Here is a 25,093-nt window from a genome sequence, read left to right on the forward strand (position 1 = left end):
AAATTTAGCACATCTTAATGTGTGCTCCTGTCCTCGTTTTTCCATATTACACCAGAACCATGGGCTAAAGACTGAGATTTTTGTAAAAAGAACCATGCTACTACCTTGACTGCATCATCATGAACACTGTCTAAACTCCAGTTTTGATGGGTTTGGTCAAGAATCCAAACCACTCTGATAACCGTTTTTTTTTTTTTCCTCCAGCTGCATTACACAACCTGGCTATGGCAGTCATATATGTCTCTCTTTTATGTAGAAGTCACTACATTTGTACTGTTGAAGCTGTTATTTTTTCCCTTCCCTTCATGGGCCATTCTATCGTCCTTTGAATGTAGAAATAATAAAATACCTGGGACATAAGCCAACAGCACAGGATTTAGATGATTTCTCAGACTTTACCAGGGAAGTGAAGCCACACAGATGTACAAAAAACTTCTTTATAACTTCAAGTATGGCAAAATCTCTCAAATCTGAAATTAACCATTGCTGAAGTAATATTTTTTAAATAAAGGTAAATTTGGTGATGACTTCACTTTATGGCTCTATCTTAAATCTAGCCATGTTCTAGATACAGAACACTTTAGAAAATGTACACCTCTACCAAACACTGGTCTAAATCAAATGAGAAACTTTTTGCAGACTTGCAAAAATGCTCTGGGCAGCATCTTACAAAGCCAGAGATTTTAGCATGTATGTTTCTGCATAATAAAGTCAATTTTAAATACTAGCACTTTACACAAGTTAAATATATCAAGTATAACCTGTAGCCAAATGACTGTTCTCTCAAATCTTGAACAGATATTTTTATATTTGGGATATACTGTGGGTTCAACAGGCTTGATTTGGTCTGTGAGGTGACACAATCTGCCTCTGGAGAGGTCTGGATCTCTCTCCATTTTGGTGAACATACTGTGCAGAGGCTGCCATTTTCATCTCTCATGTGGCACATTTGAGGTTGTGCTTTGCGGAAGCCACCATTTGGTAGACCAAAATGGCAGTTTCCTGGTGCAGCCTTTGTGGAGCAAGTCTGGACACATTGTGCAGAGGTGGCAGTGCAGACACCATTTTTACCATTTGTACCATCTCTTTGTGCAAGCCTACAGTTAGTTAAGTGACTTGAATGTACAAGAATCTTTCTGTGGGCAGCAGTCTTATCAGAACATCCTTTCTAGCTGAGCTTGTAGGAGCTTGTACTAGCCTTTTCTGAGATGAGAATCTGTAGTGCCTTGTAAGCTTCTTAAGGCAGGGCCTGTGTGGTTTTGTTTTGTTTTGGAGGGTGGAGGCATTCAATACAAAAATCCATTGAGTCACTACCTCTGTGCTGCCCTATTATAACCAGAGTCTCAGCCTTATTTACTTAACAGTAAATTTGAAATGAGAAACACAATGGATTAATTTTTATGCCATGAATCAGCTTTGACCTCCAGCAGTGAGGTCTACAATGCTGTTTTGGATGAAAAAGAAGAGTAAAATACATCCACTTATATGAGGCTCTTTGCGTATAGCTTCACTGGTGTTTTTGTCAAAAATGAAAGAAGTACCTGCTATGGCACATGCTGTCATCTAGCGAAAGTCTGAAGGCTAAAACTCATGACATTTCTCAAGCAACAGAATAAAAATAAGGTGAGATGGCCCTTTTCTAGTGCTAGAAAAAGACTATTCAAAAGGCCTTATTGGATCTGAGTTACTGTACTGCACAGGCCAAGAAACCTCACCGAACTGAAGACTGATTTTGCCAGATGCAATTGATATGATGAAAATAACACTGGAAAAATCAAGGCAAACAAACTCAAAGCTATACCATTCTCTAAAGATAGTGAAGTAAAGGACTTAGCTTCCAGCCACACTCAGCATCTCTGTTCCACAGAGAAGCCAGGTTAGTCAGGTTCACTCAAGCGTGGCTTGCGGGGTTTTTGAAAAGTGCTCTGCTTGTGGCCTTTCAGTTTCAATCTCTGATGGCCACTGTGCCTACATACAGTGTCTGAGTCAGCATCACAACAGACAGCTGCCCTCACTATAGGAAACTGACTAAAAGGTCCAGGAGAGGGAGAAGGTAACAGCTCTGCATCTGACAGAGGGAGCAGGCTGTCACACCAATGGACCCAACGACTCCCCACTCAGGCGTAGCCCACAAGAGGTTGAGATCCCTGACAGGACTTTGATGGTGCCAAGCCCTAGAGATAAGGGGAAAGCCCCTGGAGCTAACAAACACCTCTCACCTCTGGTCTGTTCCCCAGTAGTGAAACTGACAAGCCCCAAGAAGAAGGGAAGCGGTATGGACCAATTTATGAACACCGATTAAAACAAAAACAATGGTATTTGGAGCTAAGGAAATAGGAAGGAAGATCAGTGTGGATGGTATTGAACTAGAAAATGTAGACGAGTTCACCTATCTGGGGAGCAACGTATCATATGATCTAGACTGTAAGAAGGAAATAGTGACTAGAATAGCTAAAGCAAGAGCAAGTTTGAAGGCGATGGATAAGATCTGGAAAAGCAAAGCAATTAGCTTAAGAATGAAGTTGGGCGTCTTGAAAATGTGTGTGTTCAGCAGCATGTTGTACAGATGTGAAACATGGGTGATAACAAAAGATTTGAAAAGAAGAATATTGATATTCGAAAGGAGTTGTTATAGAAAGATTCTGAGAATAGGATGGATACAGAAGGTCACCAATGAGGAATTATATAGGAAGATACAGCCGAAAGAGAACCTCTGCAAAAGGTTATAAAATGGAAGCTACAACTATTTGGACATATTTGCAGAATGAACGATGAATGAAAAATCAAGACCCTAGTATTCAGCATAATGGATGGTTTGAATAGGAGAGGCAGACCCCACAGAGAATGGATAGATGATGTAGTACATTGGTGCGGAGCTAGTTTACAGAAACTAAGCCGCTCTGCACTGGATAGGGAAAGATGGAAGGAAATAGAGAGGCATCAGACACCAACGGGCACTGAGCCCACAGTTGATGATGATGAAACACTGCGCTTTTGCCCTCATTCAGGTTCAGAGGGCAGTTTCTGGTACATCACCGAAAAGGTGGCAAGAGGAGAGGGCTTGCCCCTTCTCTCACAAGACAGCATGGCTTTTTGATACAGCCACCATCCTGGTACAACAGAGCAAGCAGAAAAAGAAGCTACAAACTGCTTCTGCGTGCAGTACACCAGTGCTGGCAACTACTGAAACTGCCCAGCCAGCACTGAGGAAGCATGGGAAAATGCTGAGTGCACCTATAGCTCCTGGCCTCTTGGTATTGGCAGTGCAGGGGGTCCCAGAACTGATGCCTCCTCTGCCATTTATGCTGTGCTATATCACAGCAGGGAGGTCTCTGTGCCACCTCAGTACCAACCCCCTCCCCCCGCACAGCTTAGTGAAGGCTCTTTTTATATGGCTCCAGACTTTTGTGTTCACTTGCTTTTGACTCAGACAAGGAAATGACAAAGTGTGCACCCACTTCAGCTGTGAGTACTGACAAGCCAACACAGGCAAAACGTGCACCGGTTTCTGCTCAGAGTACACTGGTGCCGTCAGCTGGCACCAACAGCACAGGGGCCTCTGCCATTTATACCGCAATACACCACCGCATGGGAGCTTTCTGCCACTTCAGCACCAGGCACCCCTCTAATTAGCGAAGGCTCTTTACACAGCTCAAGGATTTCGCATTCACGTACTTGAGCCTTTGATCATGCAAAGTTCTCTGACTCAGGTGATGACAAATCCCCTCAAAGAAATGGGAGAAAATTGTCATCGGAGCCAGAGCAGTTGCAACAGTGCCAACAGCCATGGGTGCCACCACCCACGCCACTTAGCTGACCATACTGGGATCCGTGGGTGGCTTCTTGTCACCACCCCCTTCAGGTTGTTACCTCAACTTCTACAGATACAGACCATGACCACCTCATTCAGGTACTGGACAGGTTGGAGTTTCAGAGGTTGAGGTCTATGGTGTTACATTAGAGGAGACGATCACTTCAGTTCTCCACTCCCATCACAATTCTCTCCCTCCATTGTCCTCCACCGGTTCAACAATACTACCATGCACCCCCTTTGGTGATGACCCTAAGACTTTTCAGGACTTCTTCAGGAGGGTCTCAGACAGGCTCAAGATAGCCCTCTCGATCCCAAGAGAGAGGCACCACAAGCTAATACCTTACACTTGTCTGCCCAGAACAAAGTGGCAATACCAATTAATGAAGCCCTCCTGGATCCAGCCAGGCTTCTAGGGAACACCCCAACCTCCATTCCACCCACGTCAAAGAGGCTGGATCAGTACTGTGGGGCCTCAAAGTGTGCTGAATTCCTCTTCTCCCACCTACCCTATAACTTACTGATAGAGACTGTGAATCAGAGGGCTAGGCAGCAGAACACCAGATCTACCCCAGGAGATAAGGAGAGGAAAACGCTAGATGCCATGGGTGGAAAAGTCGTACTCATCAGCCAGCCTACAGTTTTGCATCCCCAATTACATGGCATTGCTTGCAGAAGACACACACCATGCCTTTGATCAACTTCACACCTTTTTTGAAACAATTAAAAAAAAATCAACACAAAGCCCACACAAAAGAGGGCTCCTTCATCTTACAAGCAGTTTTACAATCAGCTCTGCATACAGCAGACTCTATCACTGGGCTCCTAGAGTCTCCAGTGGTAATGCAGTGTGTGCCCTGCTGACAACCATCCATGTTTTCCCAAAGTGGTCCAAACCACCATTGAAGACATTCCCTTGGAATGCCTTGGTCTTTCGCAGAAAAGACTAACTTGATGCTTTACACCCTCAAAGATTCACGGGTCACCTTGCATACTGTGAGCAGCCAGATGGTTGCTCTAAAACGTAAGTAAAACAGATGATTTGGTCGGGTAGGCTGCCTCATCAAATGTTTTGAACATTGGGTCCATAGTCAGACAGGCCCATAGCTGACTGGCTCCAGGATGAGCCACATAGCACCTTTTGGCTCATGGCTAGTAACATTCTGCTCTCCATGGTGAGCCACCAACAAGTGGGTCTTGGTGATAGATATATATCTATCTATCAGGGACCCTTCTTGTGAGTCTGTCCTCCTGCAAGACATGCAGCTTCTTCAACAGCTGCGAGCCATATGAGGTACCCTCTGAGCACTGGAGAAGAGGCTTCTATTCACGATACTTCCTCAAACAGAAGAAAACAGAGGGTTGGAGACCATACTATATCTCAGAAATTTAAACTGGTGTGTTTTGTCAAAGATTCAAGTCTGTAATATTAGCCATGATCATCACTGCATTGCAGAAAAGGGCATTGGCTGTCTACTTTTGACCTACAGGATGCTTATTTCCATGTCACTATCCACCCAACGCACAAATTTGTGGTAGCAAAACGACACTTCCAATATAGGGTGCTGCCTTTCGAGCTGTGCTAATGGTTTTCTCAAAGGTCCTGGTGCTGGGCACCACATGTCTAAGAACAAAGAGAGTAACCATCTTTTCATACTGAGATGGCTGCTCAATAAGGGGCCACCACTTAGCTCAGAGTTAACAGATAACAGCTGTGACCAGAATGCCATTCTTCCATCTGGGTCTATGCACAAACATGTCAAATTGTACCCTGACACCATCTTTGACACACATGTTTATAGGGGCACTTTTGATTCACCAGACAGCCACAAGCTTGCTGCCTCTACACAGACTACAGGTGATTCAACACCACCTCATTATGCTGCAGGTCAGTCACCATGTATCTCCCACACAATGTTTGTGTCTCCTTGGCCACATGGCAGCAGCAACCTCAGTCACACCCCATGCACGCCGCCCGATGAGACCAATGCAGGCCTCGTTCTGAGTAGGGTTCAGGCCTATGTCCATCTGCTGAATGAAACAGTGAATGTCCCAGCTACAGTCAGGGGCTCCCTCAGTCTCAGAGCGTATGCACAGGGGTTTCCCTCCAGAGACCCTTTCCAGTTATCTCGCAGATCACCACCAACAGTCTTCATAATAATGGACAATACAGCAAGAATGCATTAACCAGTAGGGCAGAGTATGCTCAAGACAACTCTGCCAAGAAGCAGTGCAACTGTGGGGGTGGTGTATCTCTGGACAAATCCACATGTTGGTGGCCTACATACCAGGCAAAAACAACATACTTGCGGACAACCTCAGCCACAGTTTACTTCCCAATCACGAGTGGGAAATATACAAATCCACCAGCGGCCATGCCTTCTGCAGATGGGTGTTTCCAGCCTGGCTCCATTTGCTAAAAGCGCCAATACATGCTGCCTCCACTGTTGCGCCAGACACGGATTTGGCTGCAGTTCGGCGGGGATGCATTCTGCGTTACATGGAATGCACCTTGAGCGTATGCTTCCACACCAACTCCACTGATTCAAAGGCTCGTGGTCAAGATATAGCGGGACGGACTGGGTTATACTACTAGTACCCAGATAGCCCAGACAGACCTGGTCCTCTGAACCTTTACAGCTGTCCAGGTGTCCCCCAAATCATCTTCCTCCTGTCTTCTCACTCTGAACCCACCAGAACAGGTCCATCTGCCACCAAGCTGTCTACTGCCTTCAGCACCGTGCGTCATTCCTTGTCGGCTGGCGGTTTCAGAGTTGTACTGCCCACCTCGAGTCCGAATGACTCTTGTAAACAGCAGGCAACCTGCAACAAAGAACACTTAATCAAAAAAAAAAAATGGCAGCACTTTCACAATGCGGTGTCTGCCTCTCATAACAACACCTTCCCGCCAATCAAAGAATTGATGCCTGAATGGGGCCTCAGTTTGGTCTTCCGGGCCCTAACCGGTGAATGCTTTGAGCTGATAGCCCCCTGCTCTTTGTTGCACTTGCCCATGAAAGTAGCTTTTGTTTTGGCAATCGCCTTGGCATGAAGGGTGGGAGACTTCCGTGCATGAATGTCCAAACTACTGTGTTCAACCTTTTACAAGAACAAAGTGGTCCTCCACACTCACCCAAAAGTACTTATCTCCTTTCCACTGTAACAAGCCAGCGTACTTACCTGTTTTCTTCCCTAAACCACATATTGACAATAGGGACAGAGCCTTGCATACCCTCAACATCCATTGGGCCTTGGCCTTCTACCTCTAGAGAACACAGCCATTTTGGAAGTCTCCCTGCTGAACAGTCCTGTGGCTTGCCTGTCTCCAGACAGAGGCTGTCCAAATTAATCTTGGGCTGTACGAGACTCGACTACAATAAGTTCAACAAGAACTTCTGGTGGGCATTCATACCCACTCCACCCATGCAGTGGCTGCCCTTATAGCCTTCTTCAGTAGTGCGTCCACTGATGACCGTTGCAGAGCAATGATGTCCGCTCACACTTTTCACTCAGCGTTATGCCATACACATCTACGCTGACTCTCAGACTGCATTCATCCAATCTGAATTATCAGCTGATTGTACGACATCTGAAGGACGCACCTCTAAACAGTGATACTGCTTTGTAGTCACATAAAGGTGGAGCACCCACGAGGACACTCGAAAGAGAGGTTACTCACCCTATGCAGTAACTGGAATTTTCTGAGATGTCCCCGTGGGTGCTCTACCACCCATCTCTCCTCCTCTCTGCTTTGGATCCCAACGTGGCTTCCAAATCAGAAGAACTGAGGAGCTGGCTGCCTGGGCATGCTCAGTAGGTGTCACAGACATCTTATGGCTGTGTTATATGCGTGGGCAGCCAAGGGAGGGACACTGCTACCTACAAATCTACGGCCAGTAGGTGCAGAAGAGCTGGTGCAACTAAAGCTGGAGCACCCATGGGGACATCATCTCGAACTCCAGGTACTGAACAGGGAGAATAACCTCTCCTTGTCAAATGGTGCTGTAAAGAGTAATTTTCCTTAACATTTTTGTTACACAAATTTATTCAGCATTTCAGAAAAACAGAAAAGTTGCAGTTACATACTCAATTTGTTTATATTAATAGTTGTAGAATTATTAATTTGAAAACTCTATTTCAGGCAAGACAGTCAATGAAGGTATCTCAAGTCAGTGAATAATGAGGCTGAAGGCCAGTAACATGGCTTTATTTGATTAAACATAAATAATTTTACTGCTCATGTCATACTAGGAACAAGTTCCTGTCAATACAAATAAATTGAAAAATTAAATAATCCTTTCCAACTTTGTCCAGTCTTTACATAACACTCTCCAAAGCTGGTACAGCTTGAATCTCTCTAATCTGGAACTCTCTCATCTGGCAAGATCTGTAATTCATCAGTTTAGCTGGCCTCATGACCACTTAATCATGGGTGTGGCCAAGATTCCAGCAGTCCAATAAAGTTTGTTTACAGCCACTAGTCCTGGCTCTCAGTGTTCTGTGCTGTTGTTTTAGCTGTAATTTACCCCAAATGTCTTCTAAGAGCCTAGTAAGTAGTGGAAGTGTTAATATGCTAGAAAATATTGACCTTCCAAGGTTCAGCAAATTCTCTCGTCTGGCACTGGTCAGGTCCTGAGGGTGCCGGGCAAGAGAGATTCAACCTGTATCTTAATCTTTCAATTACACCATTCCTGTGTTTGTTTAAAAAATCACCTTTCAGTACTGAGGAGTGAGTTGTTTGCCAGAAGGAGTTTCTAGTCTAAATTGTTGAAACTTGGGCTTTATTTGGAATAAAAAATAAATTTGCTGATAGAATGGTCACACTGCAAATTTTAATTCTGGAGGGCGTGAACCTTTCGGCGGTTTCTGTTCACGGGGTGTTCCTGTAGCATGTTTATCAAAATACCCGCAGACGTTCAACATCTCTAGCCTGCACTGTTATCTCATATCTTCTGCGCATTCTGTGAATTATTTGTACAGTTTTGCTGGGTACTGTATCTTTCAGAAGAGGTTCTGGGACTGTTTGTAATAGATAAAGTCCGTTATTTCTCAGTTGTGGAAATCTTAAGAGTTCGTGCTGCTTGTGCCCAAAGTGGGGAGCTAGACTAAAATCTTCATGGCTATACTGCTATTTGTAGCAAGCAGACAATGAAATAGGGAAAAGACTAGTTCTTTGGATCTGCTTTTGAGGAATTTTCTGTTAGAACTCCAATACTGATGGTGCATAGAGAACCATTTAAAAGGGTAAGTTTCTAGAAACAGAATAGCACTAACTAAGCTGATAATATACTGTTTTGCAAAGTGCACTAATTTTAAATCAAGGTGATTTAAATCACTATTTAAATTACCAAAAAATTTTTTTAAAAATCAGGTTACCAAAAAAGTTGAGACTGACTGTTCTTAGGGCTTACTCTAGAATTAAGTGCAGTCTATTGGACTTTTCAGCACTCATTATTATTTTTTTTTGAGAAAATAAGTATGGAATGGGATTCCCTTGGAAAAGCTGAGTTATGCTGAAATAAAATAGGGAATAGATTTATGACATTAGTGTTATGGTCTGCAGGGTTCCTGCTGTTTTTTTCCCCATCCATGGGTAGAATAAATTTTGTTATGCATATCACCAGTAGAAACACATGCCTCCAGATGTTGGTATTATGGACACATAGCTAATCAGCTCAAAGGCCCCTGAATCTTTGCTGAGTGGTTGCCAGCTCACAGGGAACAAGGGAACATGTGTTATCTAATACTAGAGCAGTGGTTCCCAAATTATGTTCCTGTGGAACAGTATTGTTTTGTGAGCTATTGCAAAGTGTTCCGCCAGTGAAATTGACTTATGGTGGTCTCTTCCCATCCTTGGGGGACAAAAATAAATGTTGGGATGCAATATGCTCAGTTTTACAGTTTTGGTCACTGCTGGTTTAGACTTACAGTAAACTGTGGTTCAACATCCTGCTCTGTGTGGCCACAGCTCCAACCTCCAGCCCCTCACGCCCGCAGCTCAGTCCTGTGGCCCTGGCTCAACTCCACCCCCTGCAGCCCTAACCCACCCCAGTTTCAACCTCCCTGCCCCTCTCCCATGCCCGAACCCACTGCCAGGTTTAACCTTCCCCAACTGCCCCCTCCCCTGAAACCCCAGGACTTGCGTTTCAAAAGAAGTTCCGTGTGCTCCTGCTGCTGCTTTGGCCGCAGAACCATCACAGCATCTCCAAAAAAAAAAAAAGGTGGCAGAACGCAGTTCCATGGCATTCTGCTGGAAAAAGTCTGTCCCTCCGGATTTACACGAAATTCTCTTAACTCACGGAACTACTGTACTTAATCAAATAGGCCCTACATTAAATTAAAATCTCAGAAGCACCTGATTTCATCCATACCAGTCTCTACCTAGTAACAGATTCCTGATATAATTTCCTGTAAATAAAGCCACTAAATGTAAGATGAGGCAGGGTTTGGCAGGTTTTACGCAAAGTTGTTGTTGCTGATGTGTGTGACCTGTTTGTTTTGAATAATTTAACAATTTTCACCAAATTGTCTGTTAAAGTTAGAATAGCTACATTAAATATTATTCAAATTCAGTGGATTGTTGGCTGAAAACCAGACTGCTTACAAGAGATCGTGGTGTTCCTACTTCTGAGTCCTCAATTTGCAACAAGAAAATGCACATGGTGACATTCCCATTGTAAGTATGGGAACAGGGTATAGAGCTGACAATTACCTATCTTTAAGTATCAGTGTGAGCAATAATCTGAGCATAAGTGTTGAAAGTGAAATGCCAGTGCCAAACAAGTCACCAGAAATGCCAGAGCTAGATGGTGGAAGGTGATCTGTTAAAGTATGGCAAAAGCTATTGCTCTTTTGGCTTTACATGGACAGGGTCTGAGGATTGTCCTGATGCCCTTTGCATTATGTGCAAGAGAATCTTGCACAACAGCTTGCTTGTACCAGCCAAAATAAAGAGACATTTGGAGTAAACATGCAGATTTGGTTGGCAAAGATGTTTCCTCCTTTGCTAAGTGCAACAAGCTGTAAAAAATGCAAGGATTTATGCACATGAAAGCTACATTAAGTAAGTTACTGGAAGTATCATATCTAGTGATCAGAAGAATAATGATGGCAGGCAAAACTCACACCATTGCAGAAAGTCTTATAAAGCCCTGTATTTCAGATGTTGTGTGTGTAGAGTGGAGTGAAGCAGCTGCAAACAAAATCAAGTGTTCCTTTGTTGAACAACCTGGTGGAGTGCCATCTTGAAGATACAGTAAATGATGCACAATCAGTGTTGTGTTCTCAATGAAGAAGTTGTGATTTTCTTTTTTCTTCAGCACTGTGAATCAACAGACATAGCAGGGCTCGCAGTTCTCTTAGCACTTGTTCTCTTATTTACATGATGGTGAAGCTAAGAAGGATTTGCTTTTGTGTAAGCCCCTCTCCTCCATAACAACTGGCGAAGAAATGTTTAATGTTTTGGATAAATATTTGAATGAAAATGAGATCGCTTGGCAGAAATATTCGGATGTGTCTATGGATGGAGCCAAAAGCATGACTGGTTTGGTTAAGGGAGTCATAGTGTGGGGAAAACACACAAAAAACACAGTGTACTAGCTCCCACTGTATTATTTGCCACCAGCAACTTGTGACTGAAAAAAATGCCTCAACGATTGGCTTAAGTGTTAGTCACTTTTATAAAAGCTAGATCTCTGAATGCTAGACCTTTTTTCTAACATTTGTGACTATTGTATTGACTGCATGACACTATCTGGCTTCAACAGCTTGCATATTTGGCAGATATGTTTATTAAAACAAATGAACTAAACCTGAGTCTCCAAGGCAGAGGTGCTACTGTTTTCTCTGCTTGAGACAAAATCTCAGCTTGAATTTTGGTGTTCAAGTTTAGAAAAGGGTGATCTTAATTGCTTTCCCACCCTGTAAAGCTTCCTCTCAGAGTGGAATCTCAAAACTGGAAGATATAATGTTCAGCATCCAAGGACTCCTAATCACTTTTAATGAGTATTTTCCTCCTGAAACTGATAAATGGATTGTGAATCCAGTCACACTTAACAGCGTAACAACTGACTTCAGTAGTAAAGACATGGAGCAGTATATTGGTCTCATGTGTAATGGGGATTTAAAGTCTGAATTTTCTAGTGACAGTCTTCTCAAATTCTGGGTAAAAGTGCAGCATTAAGTCCCAGATGTCTTTAAGCAAACGTTCCTGAAAATCCTGCCTGTCACTACCACCAATCTTTGTGAAACCGGATTTTCAAGGTACATTGCCACAAAAACAAAATACAGAAATAAACTGGATACAGAAAATGAACTGTGGATTCAGTTGTTGGATATCACACCTGATATCAGGTGTCTTTGTTCATCCTGTCCAGTTCATCCATCACATTAAATTTATTAAGTGTACTGATTTTTATTTGCTTTATCTGTCATCCCTGCTCTATTTGTTTTGTTAATGTCTGGTTTCATTATTATTGAGTTGCGTTTACTATACAATAATTATAATTAATATAATGAAATATTATCCATTAGTAATTTTCCTCATAGTATGATATAAAAAGATGAAGTGTTCTGCATCAAGTGCCATGATATCCAAGTGTTCCATGGCTGGGAAAAGTTTGGGAACCACTGCAATATAGACCCTGTTGCAGCTCCCCTTGCAGTCGGAATTTGGTCTGGAAGAAAGTTTTGGGTAGAAAATTGTTGTAATAGACATCCAAAGCATATGGGCCAGGCCCTGCACTGGCCAGGGGAGGGTCTGGGGCTTACAGGGCGAAGCAGGGTGTCTTCACTGGGGAGGGCTGGGCTGTGCCCCGTGCTGGCCGGGGAAGGAGCTGACGTAGTGGGGGGAGGGGAATCTGAGCTGGATCTGTGCTGGCTGGGGCTGGCACAGTGTTGGGAGGGCTCCGTTGGGCAGTCCCTGGGACAGGCCCTGCACTGGCCTGGGGAGGGGCTGGGGCAGGTCCCACACTGGCCATCCCCATTGGAGGGGCTGGGGGAGAATTTAAAAAAAAAAAAAAAAAAAAAAAAAAAAAACCTAACAATTTTTAACCACCCTGCTGTATTTTCTGGTAGTACTTTTCTGTTAATTTGTCTAAATACCAGTATGCCTCTTTATAATTTTTTTAATCAAGCATTCGTGTACTTAACTGCTTTGCTTGTTGAATAATTTGGATATTTCAGGACTATCAACTAGACATTGAATCATACTGTGTTTCATGTAGCTAGCTAAGCCAGTGCAGTTATTGAGTTGAAATAACCTTTTTATCTTCAGTACTGACCACCTCCAGCTACTATCTCTGATTAAAGTATTTCAGGTGGAGTAACTAATAATAATAATGCAGACAGTGGACAAGGTGCTTGGAGGAGTGCAACTGACCGCATGCTTGCATGACCCCTATCTTTCATGGCTTGTTAAATCTAGCTAGGAAGGGATTGTTGGTTTGGTTCAGAGGATTATTTATGAATCTTTTAGATATGATATGGCTCCTGTTACCTTGAATGAGGCAGTGTTAAAATGATTATTTAAGAGGCCTTCTCTGCACCCACAGTATTTGAATACGTATTGCCCAGTTGCTAATATTCCATTCTTGGGTAAGATCCTTGAGCAGTCTGTGGCATTGCAACTCTAGGTATTCTTGGAAGAAACAAACTATTTAGATCCATTTCAGTCTAGCTTTAGGCTGGGTTTTGGAACTGAAACCACCTTGTTTACCCTGATGGATGACCCACACTGGGGGAGAGACAGGGAGCGCATGCTGCTCGATTCTCCTGGACTTCTCAGCAGTGTTTGATACCATCAACCATGGTATCTCTTTGGAATGCCAGGCAGAGTTTGGTATTGGAGTCACTGTTTTGCACTGGCTCCAGTCTTACCTAACAGGATGTTTTCAGAAGGTAGAGCTAAGGGGGCTGTTTGACCCTGTGGTAATTGTGCTATGGGGTCCCACAAGGTTCCATCCTGTCTCCTATGCTGTTTAACATCTACATGAAGCTGCTGAAAGGGGTCATAAGGAATTTTGGAGGATGCAACTAAGCAATATGCAGGTGACACCCAACTCTATTTCCCTGTGACATCAGAACCAGGTATAGCAGTGACTGATTTAAACCCATGTCTAGAGGCCATGATGGACTGGGTGAAATCAAATAAGCTGAAGTTGAATCCAGATAAGACTGAGGTACTGTGGATCAGGAGGCCATGTGTTCAAGAATGTGGCATGGTACCTGTTCTAGATGGGGTTCTTCCCGTGAAATAATAGGTACGCAGCTTGGGAGTCTTCTGGATCCTTTTTTAACATTTCAGAATCAAATTTCTTTTGTAGCTAGGAGTCCTTTTGCGCAGCTTCGTCTGATCTGTGAGCTGCAACCCTTCCTGAATAAGCATGACTTGGCCATAACGATCCATGCTCTTGTTACATCCTGACTGGATTACTATAATGCGCTTCATGTGTGACTGCCTCTAAAGAGCCTTCAGAAACTTCAACTGGCTCAGATTGCGGCTGCTCAGATTTTAACTAATACTTGTTATGCGGTGCATGTTATGCTAGTTCTCTGGCAGCTGCACTGGCTTCCAGTATGTTTCCAGGCACAATTTAAAGTCTTAGTTATGACCTGTAAAGCCCTAAATGGGTTGGGTCCAGGGTATCTGAAGAACTGTCTTCTCCTGTCTGAACCCTAGGGAGGCTCTGCTCAGTGTTCCCCCACTTAGGGAGATAAGATTAACGTCTAAGCAGAGCAAGGCCTTCTCAGCTTTCATTCCCAGGTTGTGGAATTCTATTCTCTGGGATATTTGCATGGCTCCACTGTTAGCATTGTTTCAGTGTCAAGCTAAAGCCACCCTTTTTACTCTTGCTTTATTGGTGTTAGAGCTTGTGTGTCTCCCCTTCCTCTTGAGCAGTTTTAGTGGATTTTATGTCAGTTTGGGGTTTTGTATTTTTAATTTTTTATATGTTTAAATTTTGTGAGCCTCCTTAAATATTTTATATAAAGAATAAGTAGGGCATATAGATGACATTGTCAACATTACAATGATATTTTTCAGAATGCTTGAAAAGAATACTCTGATTTTCTAGCTTCAGTTACCTACTTTAGGGTTAAAGAAAATACACTCCATAAATATTGTTCATTAAATTCTTCAGAACATGCTAAAAAATTAAATCCACATATAAATGATATTGCGAGCTGCTATAAATGATATCCCGTAATGCAGCAGTCCGCACGCTCTGAATCAAAAACAACTCCCCCCACTAGCTAAGGCTTGAAAAGTCTACTTGGCAGGATGATTAGAAAACTTCCTTGGATGGCTGCCTTTTTTTTTGCGCATCTAAGCTTTTAATAACCATTCTGGCCCTTATGATTGCGAAGCTATTTATCAACAGTGGTTAAGGTGACAAATGTTCTTCCAAATTTGAAACAGAACTCCACTGCCTGCATTGGTGCAGACAGGTTCCACAAAATGCAGCAGAGTGCAAATAACCAGGATTTTTGTTAGTTTCTCCTACTGGAAACATGGCTATGAAAACTGATACTGATTCTGGTCAGTTTCATTGTGGTATGGCTTTTGGAAGCTGTGAGCAACAGTGGAATAGGCATTGAAGCTGTTAACTAAGAAGAGAGGATTGAAGGCTGGAAGGAAGTGTTTAGTTAGGAAAATATGGATGATTATGTATTGTTCAGGAGTGCTTCACTGGGTGCTTAAAAAGCCACAGTCAAGGCCCTGTTTGTTTAAAAAACAAACTGACTCTGGTTTTAGAGTGGAGTGAATGGAAGAAAGGAAATTGTTAGTAATGAATATAAATCAGGAACTCAGAAGTGTCAACATTGTTAAGGAATGCAGAGGGATACAAGGAGAAATCAATGGTCAGCTGATTTAAGGACAGTAAGGAGGGCTTATTTTTATTGGGAGCAGAAAAGAATCTTAACATTGATATTGGCCCATTATAAGATGGAAATTATAGCCTTATTAGTAATAGAGCAGAAACATTCACTGAATATTCTATATTGGGGATGGGGGGAGAATATGATGTAGCTGTGTCAGGTGATAAAACTCTTTCCATTCCAGTACCATTGCAGGAAGCTCTTAAACAGCAGCTACTAAAGTTAGGGATTTTTAAATAAGTAGATCCAGATAACTTGAATCCAAGAGTTTTAAAGTAACTGTCTGAGGAGCTCACTGGACTGGTTATGTGAATGTTCAATAGAAGTTGGAACAAGGGAGGTTCCAAAAGGCTGTGGAAAAAAGCTGATGTTACATTAGTATTTGTATAGGGTGACTTAGATAACTGTAGTCCTGTGAATCTGGCCTCTATCTCAGGCAGCAGAAAAGAATGCTTGATATGGGACTAAATAATTAAAGGATATTAATGCAACACAAGTCAGCACAGACGTATGGAAAACATATCTTATCAAACTTAATGTTATGTACTTATAAGTTTGGTTGATAAAGGTAATAGTGATGTAATGCACTAAGATTTCTGTAAGGCATTTGACTTGGTGACATGACATTTTGATTTTGAAAAACTAGTAAAATGTAGAATTAACATGACACATTAAATGAATTAACAGGTGGCTAATGTAACTGTAAGTGGAGAACGTAGTTGAATGGATATGTTCTGGTGGAGTTGCATAGGAATCTATTGACTTGGAAGAAAACATGAAATCACCCTTGAAATCTGCAGATGATCAAAAAATTGTAGAGTGCTAAATAATGAAGAGGACAAGCCATCGATTTTTAGAACCATCTGGATCCCTTGATAAGATTGGAGCAAGCAAACAGTGCGTTTTTAATATGACTAAACGCATACATCTAGGAAAAAACAATGTGGGCCATATTTATGAGATGGGGAACTCGCTTCTTGGAATCTGACTAAAAAAGATTTGGGGGGCAATTGAGCATAATCGGCATTGGACTCTACGCTCATATTCATCTGTAGCTAAAAAGACTAATATGATCCTTGGGTTCATAATCAAATAACAGTAGAGAAGTTATTTATTTGGAATTTGTGAGAGTGGTATTAAATATGTTCTGGTGTCCACAATTCAAGAAGAATGTTAATAAATAGGAGTGGATTTTTTTAAAGGATATTCTCTAGCAATTATTTTGGGGGGAAGACTCATGCTCTACAAGAGGGCAGACTAGATTGTCAGAATGGTTACTTCTGACATCAGAATCTGGCGGGGAGGGAGGTTGTTGAACGAATGCTGGAAGGACAGCAGTGGGACAGAATTGCAAAAATGCCCTTGCTTGCAACAGCCAGAAAGCAGAAGGAGAGGTAAATTACAGAGGTTCAGCCACATCCTAAATTTGGGGTTAAAGGTCTTGTGCTAATATCAGAAAGAGATGCCACTTCTTTCTTTTAAAAGAGTAAAAAGTAGAATACCTTAGTTTACTTTACCCTATCCAAATCCTCTTCTGCAATGATTACAGCCTCCATATCAAAAGGTAAATAATATTTTAAAATGTTGCTTACTGAGGGACTTTAGCAGCATCCACAAATAGATTACTCAGTAATCTGAATAACTGCAAAGAAACAAAATCACAATTTTTCAGGTAAGTCAAATCTGTAATAAAATGGGATATCAGGAATGTTTTTTGTTCATGTCCACATGGATTACTTAGCTCAGTTAAGGGCCAGCCATGCTAATCACTTTTTTTTTTTTTTTTCCCAACCAGAATATATGGGTCAAGGTGATGTGGGGTTGTACAGGAGGTCACATGCACCCCCCACACACACTCACTGTCAGGGCTACTTCTGGAGGAAGGGGGAGAGGGGCATGTGGCTGGTGTCCCCACTAGATCCACCTCACCAGTTGTCACTGTGTGACACAGTATATTAAATTACATGACAGTTTAAAATTTGTGTACAATAACTTGGCTTTTCTTAGGTGCTCATTACCACTGTCAACATTTGAAATGTTAATAGACTGCAGATTAAGACTTTACTACTTGTCCTCCCTTCAGTGAACATAAAGAACAATTGATCACCCATTCGCCATCCTTTTTTATAACAACCTTCACATATCTGAAGAAGGTTATCAGGTCCACCCAGCCTTGCTCATATTTTTTATTACAGTCCTTTTTCGTCTGTAGAGAAGAGAAATGTGCATTGTAAATCTCCTGTCTTGTTTTAGTAAAGTCCAGCCATATGGTGGTTTGTGTGGAAGATTGATGATTTATGAGGGTCTCCAGATCTGAGAGCTCTCTCGATGTTTTTCTTTTTGCTGTATTTATAGTTGAAATTTGGGATTCAATGGAGCTTTTGGTATGTGATTTCAAAGGTGCAGAGGTCAGTTGTGTAGTCTCACTAATTCTAGAGTTTCTATGCTTCTATCCTGCACATGGTGGACTGTTTAGACTACCTTTATAAATCTGATGCAAAAGCTTTTTGGATAATGTGGGGATTGGGTGGAGAGAGACGCACACTATGAACACTTTAAAAAAAAAAAAAAGTGCATTCAGTGCCTGATTTATTTTTATTAATTTTTTTTTTTTTCCTTTTTTGGGATGGGTAGGGAGGCAACAATGCTGGGCATACTGTTGTTGTGGATTCTGTGGAATATGATTTTCATCTCTTACCCAGTGGGATCATCAATCCAAAAGTCATTGCATTCATTGGTAAGTATGGTATTTCAAAAGATTCAGTTTTAACACCAATGCATGTCTAGATTCTTGAGTTCTATTACTGAAGTTGTCAACACCCATTACAGCTCAGGGCATGGTAAGTCAGGAACTTTGGGCTTTTCCTTACCCTGTTTCTTCCCTGGTTTAGAAGGTCTTGGGTACTGGGCCATGAGAGTTCCTGCAGCCTTTCTGTATTGTCCTGAGTCAGTTTTGGGAAAAAAAATCCCCTTAATGGTAATGAATAGATTCCCCCTTCCCCTCCTGCTCTGCAGTTTCTCCTGGATTGAGGGGCAGCGAGTTCAGGACTACTAGATGCCAAAAGAAACACCTACTGTCATGTGGTGTCCTTCAGCCTCAGGGCCACTAGTGGGTTTGCAGCACTCAAAGCATCTTCAAATTCTAATTTTCCTTCTCAGTTATGTCAGGATCTGTGTCAGTTAGCTTACCAGACTCTAGGCTTGCTTACAGACAGTGACTTTGCCTGGTCTCTCCTGTCTGCTCCATCTCAGTAGGCCTGTCACCCTCCTCGCTGCTGATCTTTATCCTCACTCCTACCTACATTTTTTTCCTTCAGACGTCTCCCCCCATTCTTTCGTAACATTCCTATTTTCCTGCTGTCACGCTAGTTCTGTACCCCTCAAAAGAACATTACATATCTAAAACTAATTGAAGGAACAATAAAAGTAATGTATCAATGTCTTGGTAATTAAAATGTTCCCATTGCATCCCTAACTGGTCTAAATACTTAGGCTAAGTCTATACTATTGCAGAAGATTGACCCACTCACAGTCGATCTTCACATGTGTGAAATAGTGCTTTACAGGGTCAAAGTCAACCCTGGAACTCCTCACAAGTGGCAAGGATCAAGGAAGGTCAATGGGAGAAATGCTTCTGTCGATCTTTCATATAGACAGAAATTAAAATGTACCGCTGATAGGTCGATACAAGCTACGCAATTCTTGTAGCTAAAATTGCATATTGGTGGTAAACTTCTATATGTAGTATAGGCATAGCCACAGTTGAACTATTTTAATCAAAACTTACTGAAAGAGAATTAGTTAAACTAGCGTAAATAGATTGTCAGTTTGTTGGTAGATTTAGAGATTCAAATAAATTAATTACAACTTGGTTTTGCCAGAGAATAATACTGTGCTGAAGGCATTCTATGTCTAAGAACAACGTCAGATCTACTGAGCTTAGCATGACACTAAAATTGTTCACTTTTGTGCAGGAAAAAGCTGTTCCGCAACAGTATAGCCCAGCACTACCTAGTAACTGTTGCATTTGTATGCTATTTGCCTTTTAAGGCAACAGGAAGTGCAGTAATCCAAATTGTTAATGGGAAAGATTGACTGAGCAACTCAAGGCTTGATAGAATTTCTCTTTTTATTAGTATGACATCATTGACTTGCTTTGCTTTTTCATGACAAAATGAGAGTAACGCATTAAAATATCAGTATCTCTAGTGGAAAATAGAAATAAATTTTTCAAGGGTTGTTAAACCATAAGAATATTTTTGAAGTAGCTTGTTCTGCTCTAGGAAAAGTAAGTCTGTGATACTAATTTAGTTTTTGGAGGTAATGAAGGAGAAATATTACAATGTGACAGACAAGAATTGAGTTATATTTTTTTATCCCAATATAATAAGAATGTAAAATTTCCCATTTAGAAGGCTTCACTGCATGCCACTAGTGACTTAAATTCAGTAGCTGCAGGTCGGGAAGTCTCTTATACCTTAAATTCCTCACGATGAAAGCAGTAGTATAAGGAGCAGTTTCTGAAATAATGCCTTCAAGTGTTCTTTGTCCAGAAAATGAATCATGGGTTTGTAAGATACTAATTTTTCATGTCTGGTATCATACATTAAACTGTGTGCCTGATTTTTTTCCCTCAGGAAATGGTGTGGTGATTCACTTGCCGGGATTGTTTGAAGAAGCTGAGAAAAATGTGAAAAAAGGAAAAGGTGAGAACAACTATAAGGCGTAACCTTAAAAGGAGTCTTTATCCCAGGCATAAAGCCAGCAAAGGCTACTGTGAGTTTAGAGATCATGCAAAAGAAGATGGCTGTGTTCTATCAGCATGCCTCTCTGCTCATTTCTGGCATCAATCCTGTGGGGATTTTCAGAGTTCTGTCAGTCCTTGCCGTGCCCATCAGGAGTCTCCTCAGAGTCTCCTAGAAAGATGCATTCTGAAGTTCTTTGTCAGTTTTAAAACAGACTTAATATATTGAAAATAAGAAGCTATTTATATGCAGTTGTAATAATCACTCTACCTATAACTATTACAGTACAAATACATATGTTATAACTTGAAAAATATATACTAGAATTCAATTACAGGAAACTTTCATACAAGGCAACCCCAGGACTGGGAGGTTGCTGGATGTTCATTTATTCTGGTTAATAGAAAGCAGCTGGGGAGGACAGGCCAGGGGAAGGTCTGTGCTCCTCACCCCCAATAACAAAGTTCAGCTCCTCCACACCTCAGCACTGGCTCCCTCTCAAGCACTGCCTCTGCCCTGTTGGGCTACGTCTACACGTGCAGCCAACATCGAAATAGGCTATTTCGATGAATAACGTCTACACGTCCTCCAGGGCCGGCAACGTCGATGTTCAACTTCGACGTTGCTCAGCCCAACATCGAAATAGGCACAGCGAGGGAACGTCTACACGTCAAAGTAGCACACATCGAAATAGGGATGCCAGGCACAGCTGCAGACAGGGTCACAGGGCGGACTCAACAGCAAGCCGCTCCCTTAAAGGGCCCCTCCCAGACACAGTTGCACTAAACAACACAAGATCCACAGAGCTGACAACTGGTTGCAGACCCTGTGCCTGCAGCATAGATCCCCAGCTGCCGCAGAAGCAGCCAGAAGCCCTGGGCTAAGGGCTGCTGCCCACGGTGACCATAGAGCCCCGCAGGGGCTGGAGAGAGAGCATCTCTCAACCCCCCAGCTGATGGCCGCCATGGAGGACCCAGCAATTTCGACGTTGCGGGACGCGGATCGTCTACACTGTCCCTACTTCGATGTTGAACGTCGAAGTAGGGCGCTATTCCTATCTCCTCATGAGGTTAGCGGCTTCGACGTCTCGCCGCCTAACGTCGAAGTTAACTTCGAAATAGCGCCCGACGCGTGTAGATGTGACGGGCGCTATTTCGAAGTTGGTGCCGCTACTTCGAAGTAGCGTGCACGTGTAGACGCAGCCTTGGTGAGGATGGTGTGGGGCTACTTGAAGATGGTATGGGGGGCTCGCAAATGGCCGCATGTGGACGGTGGCACTGGGCAGGAAATTGGAGGAGCCAGCTGGTTGCACATGCATGCAGCACAGAGGAGTGCAGGGTAGACAATGAGTGGGTCAACCCCTGAGAGTTGCTCTCGCTCAGTTCTGCCCTTTGGCAGAGTAAGAAGGGGGAAACAGCATCATGTGTTGGGGTTTGAGAATTATGCCAGTAATTTGAGAGTTCCAGTTGATCAAAAGCTCGATAAAACAGTTTATTGTGCCTATGTTGCAATTTGAAAAATATACTAAATACAAAGAGCTGCCATGCAATCGTTGGTAATGCAGTAGCTCAAAAATACAGTTTTTAAATTAAAGTTTAAAATAATTTTAAGTTAATACCAAGAAATGGACTTATTACTATTACTGGCCATGCTAGATTGTAACCCAATGGAAAATGTATTTATCCAACACCTGTATCCATTTCAAAGAAAATGGTCTTGAAAGATACGCAAAAGGAAATCTCACATTGGTGGTAGAACAGCTGAGCTTGTTTTTAGCAACTATAGAAAAACCTGAAAAATTTGCCTAGTGTAAAGAATGCCTTAAAGTCTCAACTTCTAATAAGCAGTGCTCCTTTCCTGGCTTTGCAGATTCAAATCATCCCTTTGTAATTGAAAACTGTGTTGTCGTTTAGTGACATGGGATGATGCTTGGTGCTTCTCTAAATGGTTTCCATTTCCACATCTAGCATAGTCTTCAGAAGGTTGGCTTTTTCTATCGTGAAAAGAGAACCAGTACACAAAATCATAGTTCAAACCTTTTTACTTGTTTTTAAGGACTAGAAGGCTGGGAAAAAAGATTAATAATCTCCGACAGAGCTCATATAGGTAAGATGGCATACTGTGTGTGTTCATTTATTTCCATAAGAATTTCCTTGGACTTTTCACAGACACTGTGTAGCCAACAGTTTCATTTTATCAATATTTTATCAATATTATTACACTTGTAGTGGCCAAAGGTTCCAGTCAGAGATCAGGGCTCAATTATGTTAAGCATTTTAGCTTCTTTAATACAGTAGGGTCTCAACATTCGCGAGGGTTCCATGTTGGGAACCCTCATGAATGTTGAATTTTGTGAATATGGCAGTCCCTGGCTGCCAGCATTCTTGCCTGGGGGAAGTGGCTGCTGCCAGTGCTCCTGCCCAGGGAAAGCAGTGGCTGCCGGCACTCCATGACCCAGAGAAGTGGCTGCTCGTGAATAATTTGTAACTCTACTGTACTAAGCTTTTTCATTTTTAAAAATTTGAAGCCACTGTAAACTCAAATTTTAGTTTTGCTCATTAAGCTAATTCCAAATGCGTTTCACGTTTTCTTAGAAACACTACAAAAATTACATGAATGTTTGAAGACTTGATTTCCCATTTATAGATGACATTTGTGCTGTCCTCATTAGGAAGTCTTGGTTTACATTTTGCTTCTCTGAGGGATCACACTGGGTTTTGGAGAATACCAATTAAATAGTGATTACAGGTTATGTTCCAAAGAGTCTTCAGAAACAGACCTTATACTAAAATCATAGTGTCCCTGTAATGAAATCAGATTTAAAGTAAATGGCCCTCCTAACCATCCAAAATGGTTTTTCATGCTGAAGGACGATTAACTATTGATTCTCCAACAGTTTGTTCCTTCTATGGCATATGGATGATCTTCACATGGTTAGAGGTTAAGTGTATACAATGGTGTTAGTGAATGTATGTAGAGACTGCCATGTGTCTGCTCTGCAAATTTGATTGTGTTGGTACTCAGGAACAATGGGTCTCTGGAGAATAACTGAAAAGTTTTGCTAATACAAAAGAAAATGTTGTTGACACCTAAGTATTGTCTACACAGGGAATCTGCCTATTATCAGTAGAGCAGAATAAGTTATTTCACAACAGCAAGATCTGTTTTCTTGATAAATAGGTTGTGGGGTTTAAGCTTTCCCCATCATGAGTTACAAGAAGCTTAAAATGACTCGTTTGCTCTTTGCGCAGATGACTTGTCACTAAGTCTCTCTTGCTGGGTTTGTTGGGTTGTACGGTGTTTTTTACCTCCCCCTTTAGGTCAGTACAAAATTGTAATGAATTCTAATTCCACGCTGAAGGTCTTATTTAAAGCATGTGCAGCTCTGTGGTGTAGTATTGGACAATTCGAACTCGTATTGGATGCTTGAGGTCTTCTTCCCCAATAGTGGAAAAAAATAGAGCATGTAACTTACAGAAAGGAAGAAGTCTCTAAACTTTATGGCATGCCTCTGATTTGGAGTTCACCATTTTATTTTCCATCTGGAAAAAAGGAACAACACTCTCTCAAAAGTCATATAGATCTATAATTTGAGTTTCAAACTGCACATGTACAGGAGTGTCACAACATTTTCGAACGTAACAATTGTGAATTCAATTACTGCTGAGTAGCTGGGGGAGTCAGTTTCACTTTCCCATGCTGGGCTCGGTGGATGGGTAGAGTGAGCTTCTGAACAGCTCTTTTCCCAGCCTGCCAGCCATGGTAACCAATTCAGGAACCCATGTGGGGTCACTGACTTGGTGGGGGCACATGCACTTACTGGGCCAGGGACCCTGCACCTCCCAGGGCTGTGGGCGGAGCAGAGCAGGGTGGGGGCAAGGCTGGCACATGCGGCTGCGGTACCCATGCTGGAAGTCGGGTGTGAAGGGGGCTAGGTGGTGGTCCCACTCCGGCAGTCACAGCAGCTCCAACGGTGGCAACACACCCCGCACTGTAATGGCAGCCATTTTACTCAGGGCAGCCCCCAGCCTGGCCACTGATTGGCTCCTTCTGGCCCTGCTGCCAGGTTCTGGCTCTCCCACTGCTGCTCAGAAGCACCTGCGGTGCTGAAGCCCACCAAGTTCCAGTCCCCCAGCTGCCTGTGCCTGTGGGGAGAAAGAAATGCTGGGCAGCGTTGGGACCAGCTCTGGGAGCCAGGGACCCCCAGGGTAGGGGCCTGCAGTGGGCCCAGCGAGTTTCGTTCTGACCCCCAGCAGGTATTCAGTATTCATGAAAATTTTAACATTCATGAGGGTTCTCAACATCATACCGTTGCTAATGTTGGGACCCTACTGTAGTTTTGTGCAAATATGCATTTTAAGGGTTTTTCTTTTCTTTAGTATTTGATTTTCATCAGGCTGCTGATGGCATTCAAGAGCAACAAAGACAAGAGCAAGCAGGAAAGAAGTACGTAATTTTTCTTTTGCATTTTAAAACGGGAGTATGAAACTTAAAACAAAAAAAAATCCAGTGTACAAAGCTTGACAAACTCAAAAGACAATAAAATAATGACAAAGTAGCATGAGGTATTTATGCTAGGGCTTGGTTTTTTTAGATGTATTTTAACATAAATATTCTATCAATGATAAATAATAGACTTGCACTCTTAAAGCAGTATTTT

At 42.3% G+C, this 25,093-nt stretch overlaps 1 protein-coding gene across 2 annotated transcripts in view; it reads left to right on the plus strand.

Moving 5' to 3' along the window:
* Window positions 1-25,093, plus strand: part of ADSS2 (adenylosuccinate synthase 2) — an 84,379-nt gene that overhangs the window by 20,561 nt on the left and 38,725 nt on the right. For both annotated transcript variants that reach the window (XM_074990072.1, XM_074990073.1), the window contains exons 2-5: window positions 18,323-18,425; window positions 20,326-20,394; window positions 22,489-22,539; window positions 24,813-24,879. In XM_074990072.1, coding sequence (XP_074846173.1) covers window positions 18,323-18,425; window positions 20,326-20,394; window positions 22,489-22,539; window positions 24,813-24,879 — 290 coding nt within the window. The remainder of the gene's footprint in view (window positions 1-18,322; window positions 18,426-20,325; window positions 20,395-22,488; window positions 22,540-24,812; window positions 24,880-25,093) is intronic.

This window comes from Carettochelys insculpta, chromosome 3 (genome assembly GCF_033958435.1).
Source record: "Carettochelys insculpta isolate YL-2023 chromosome 3, ASM3395843v1, whole genome shotgun sequence".
Lineage (NCBI taxonomy): Eukaryota > Metazoa > Chordata > Testudines > Carettochelyidae > Carettochelys > Carettochelys insculpta.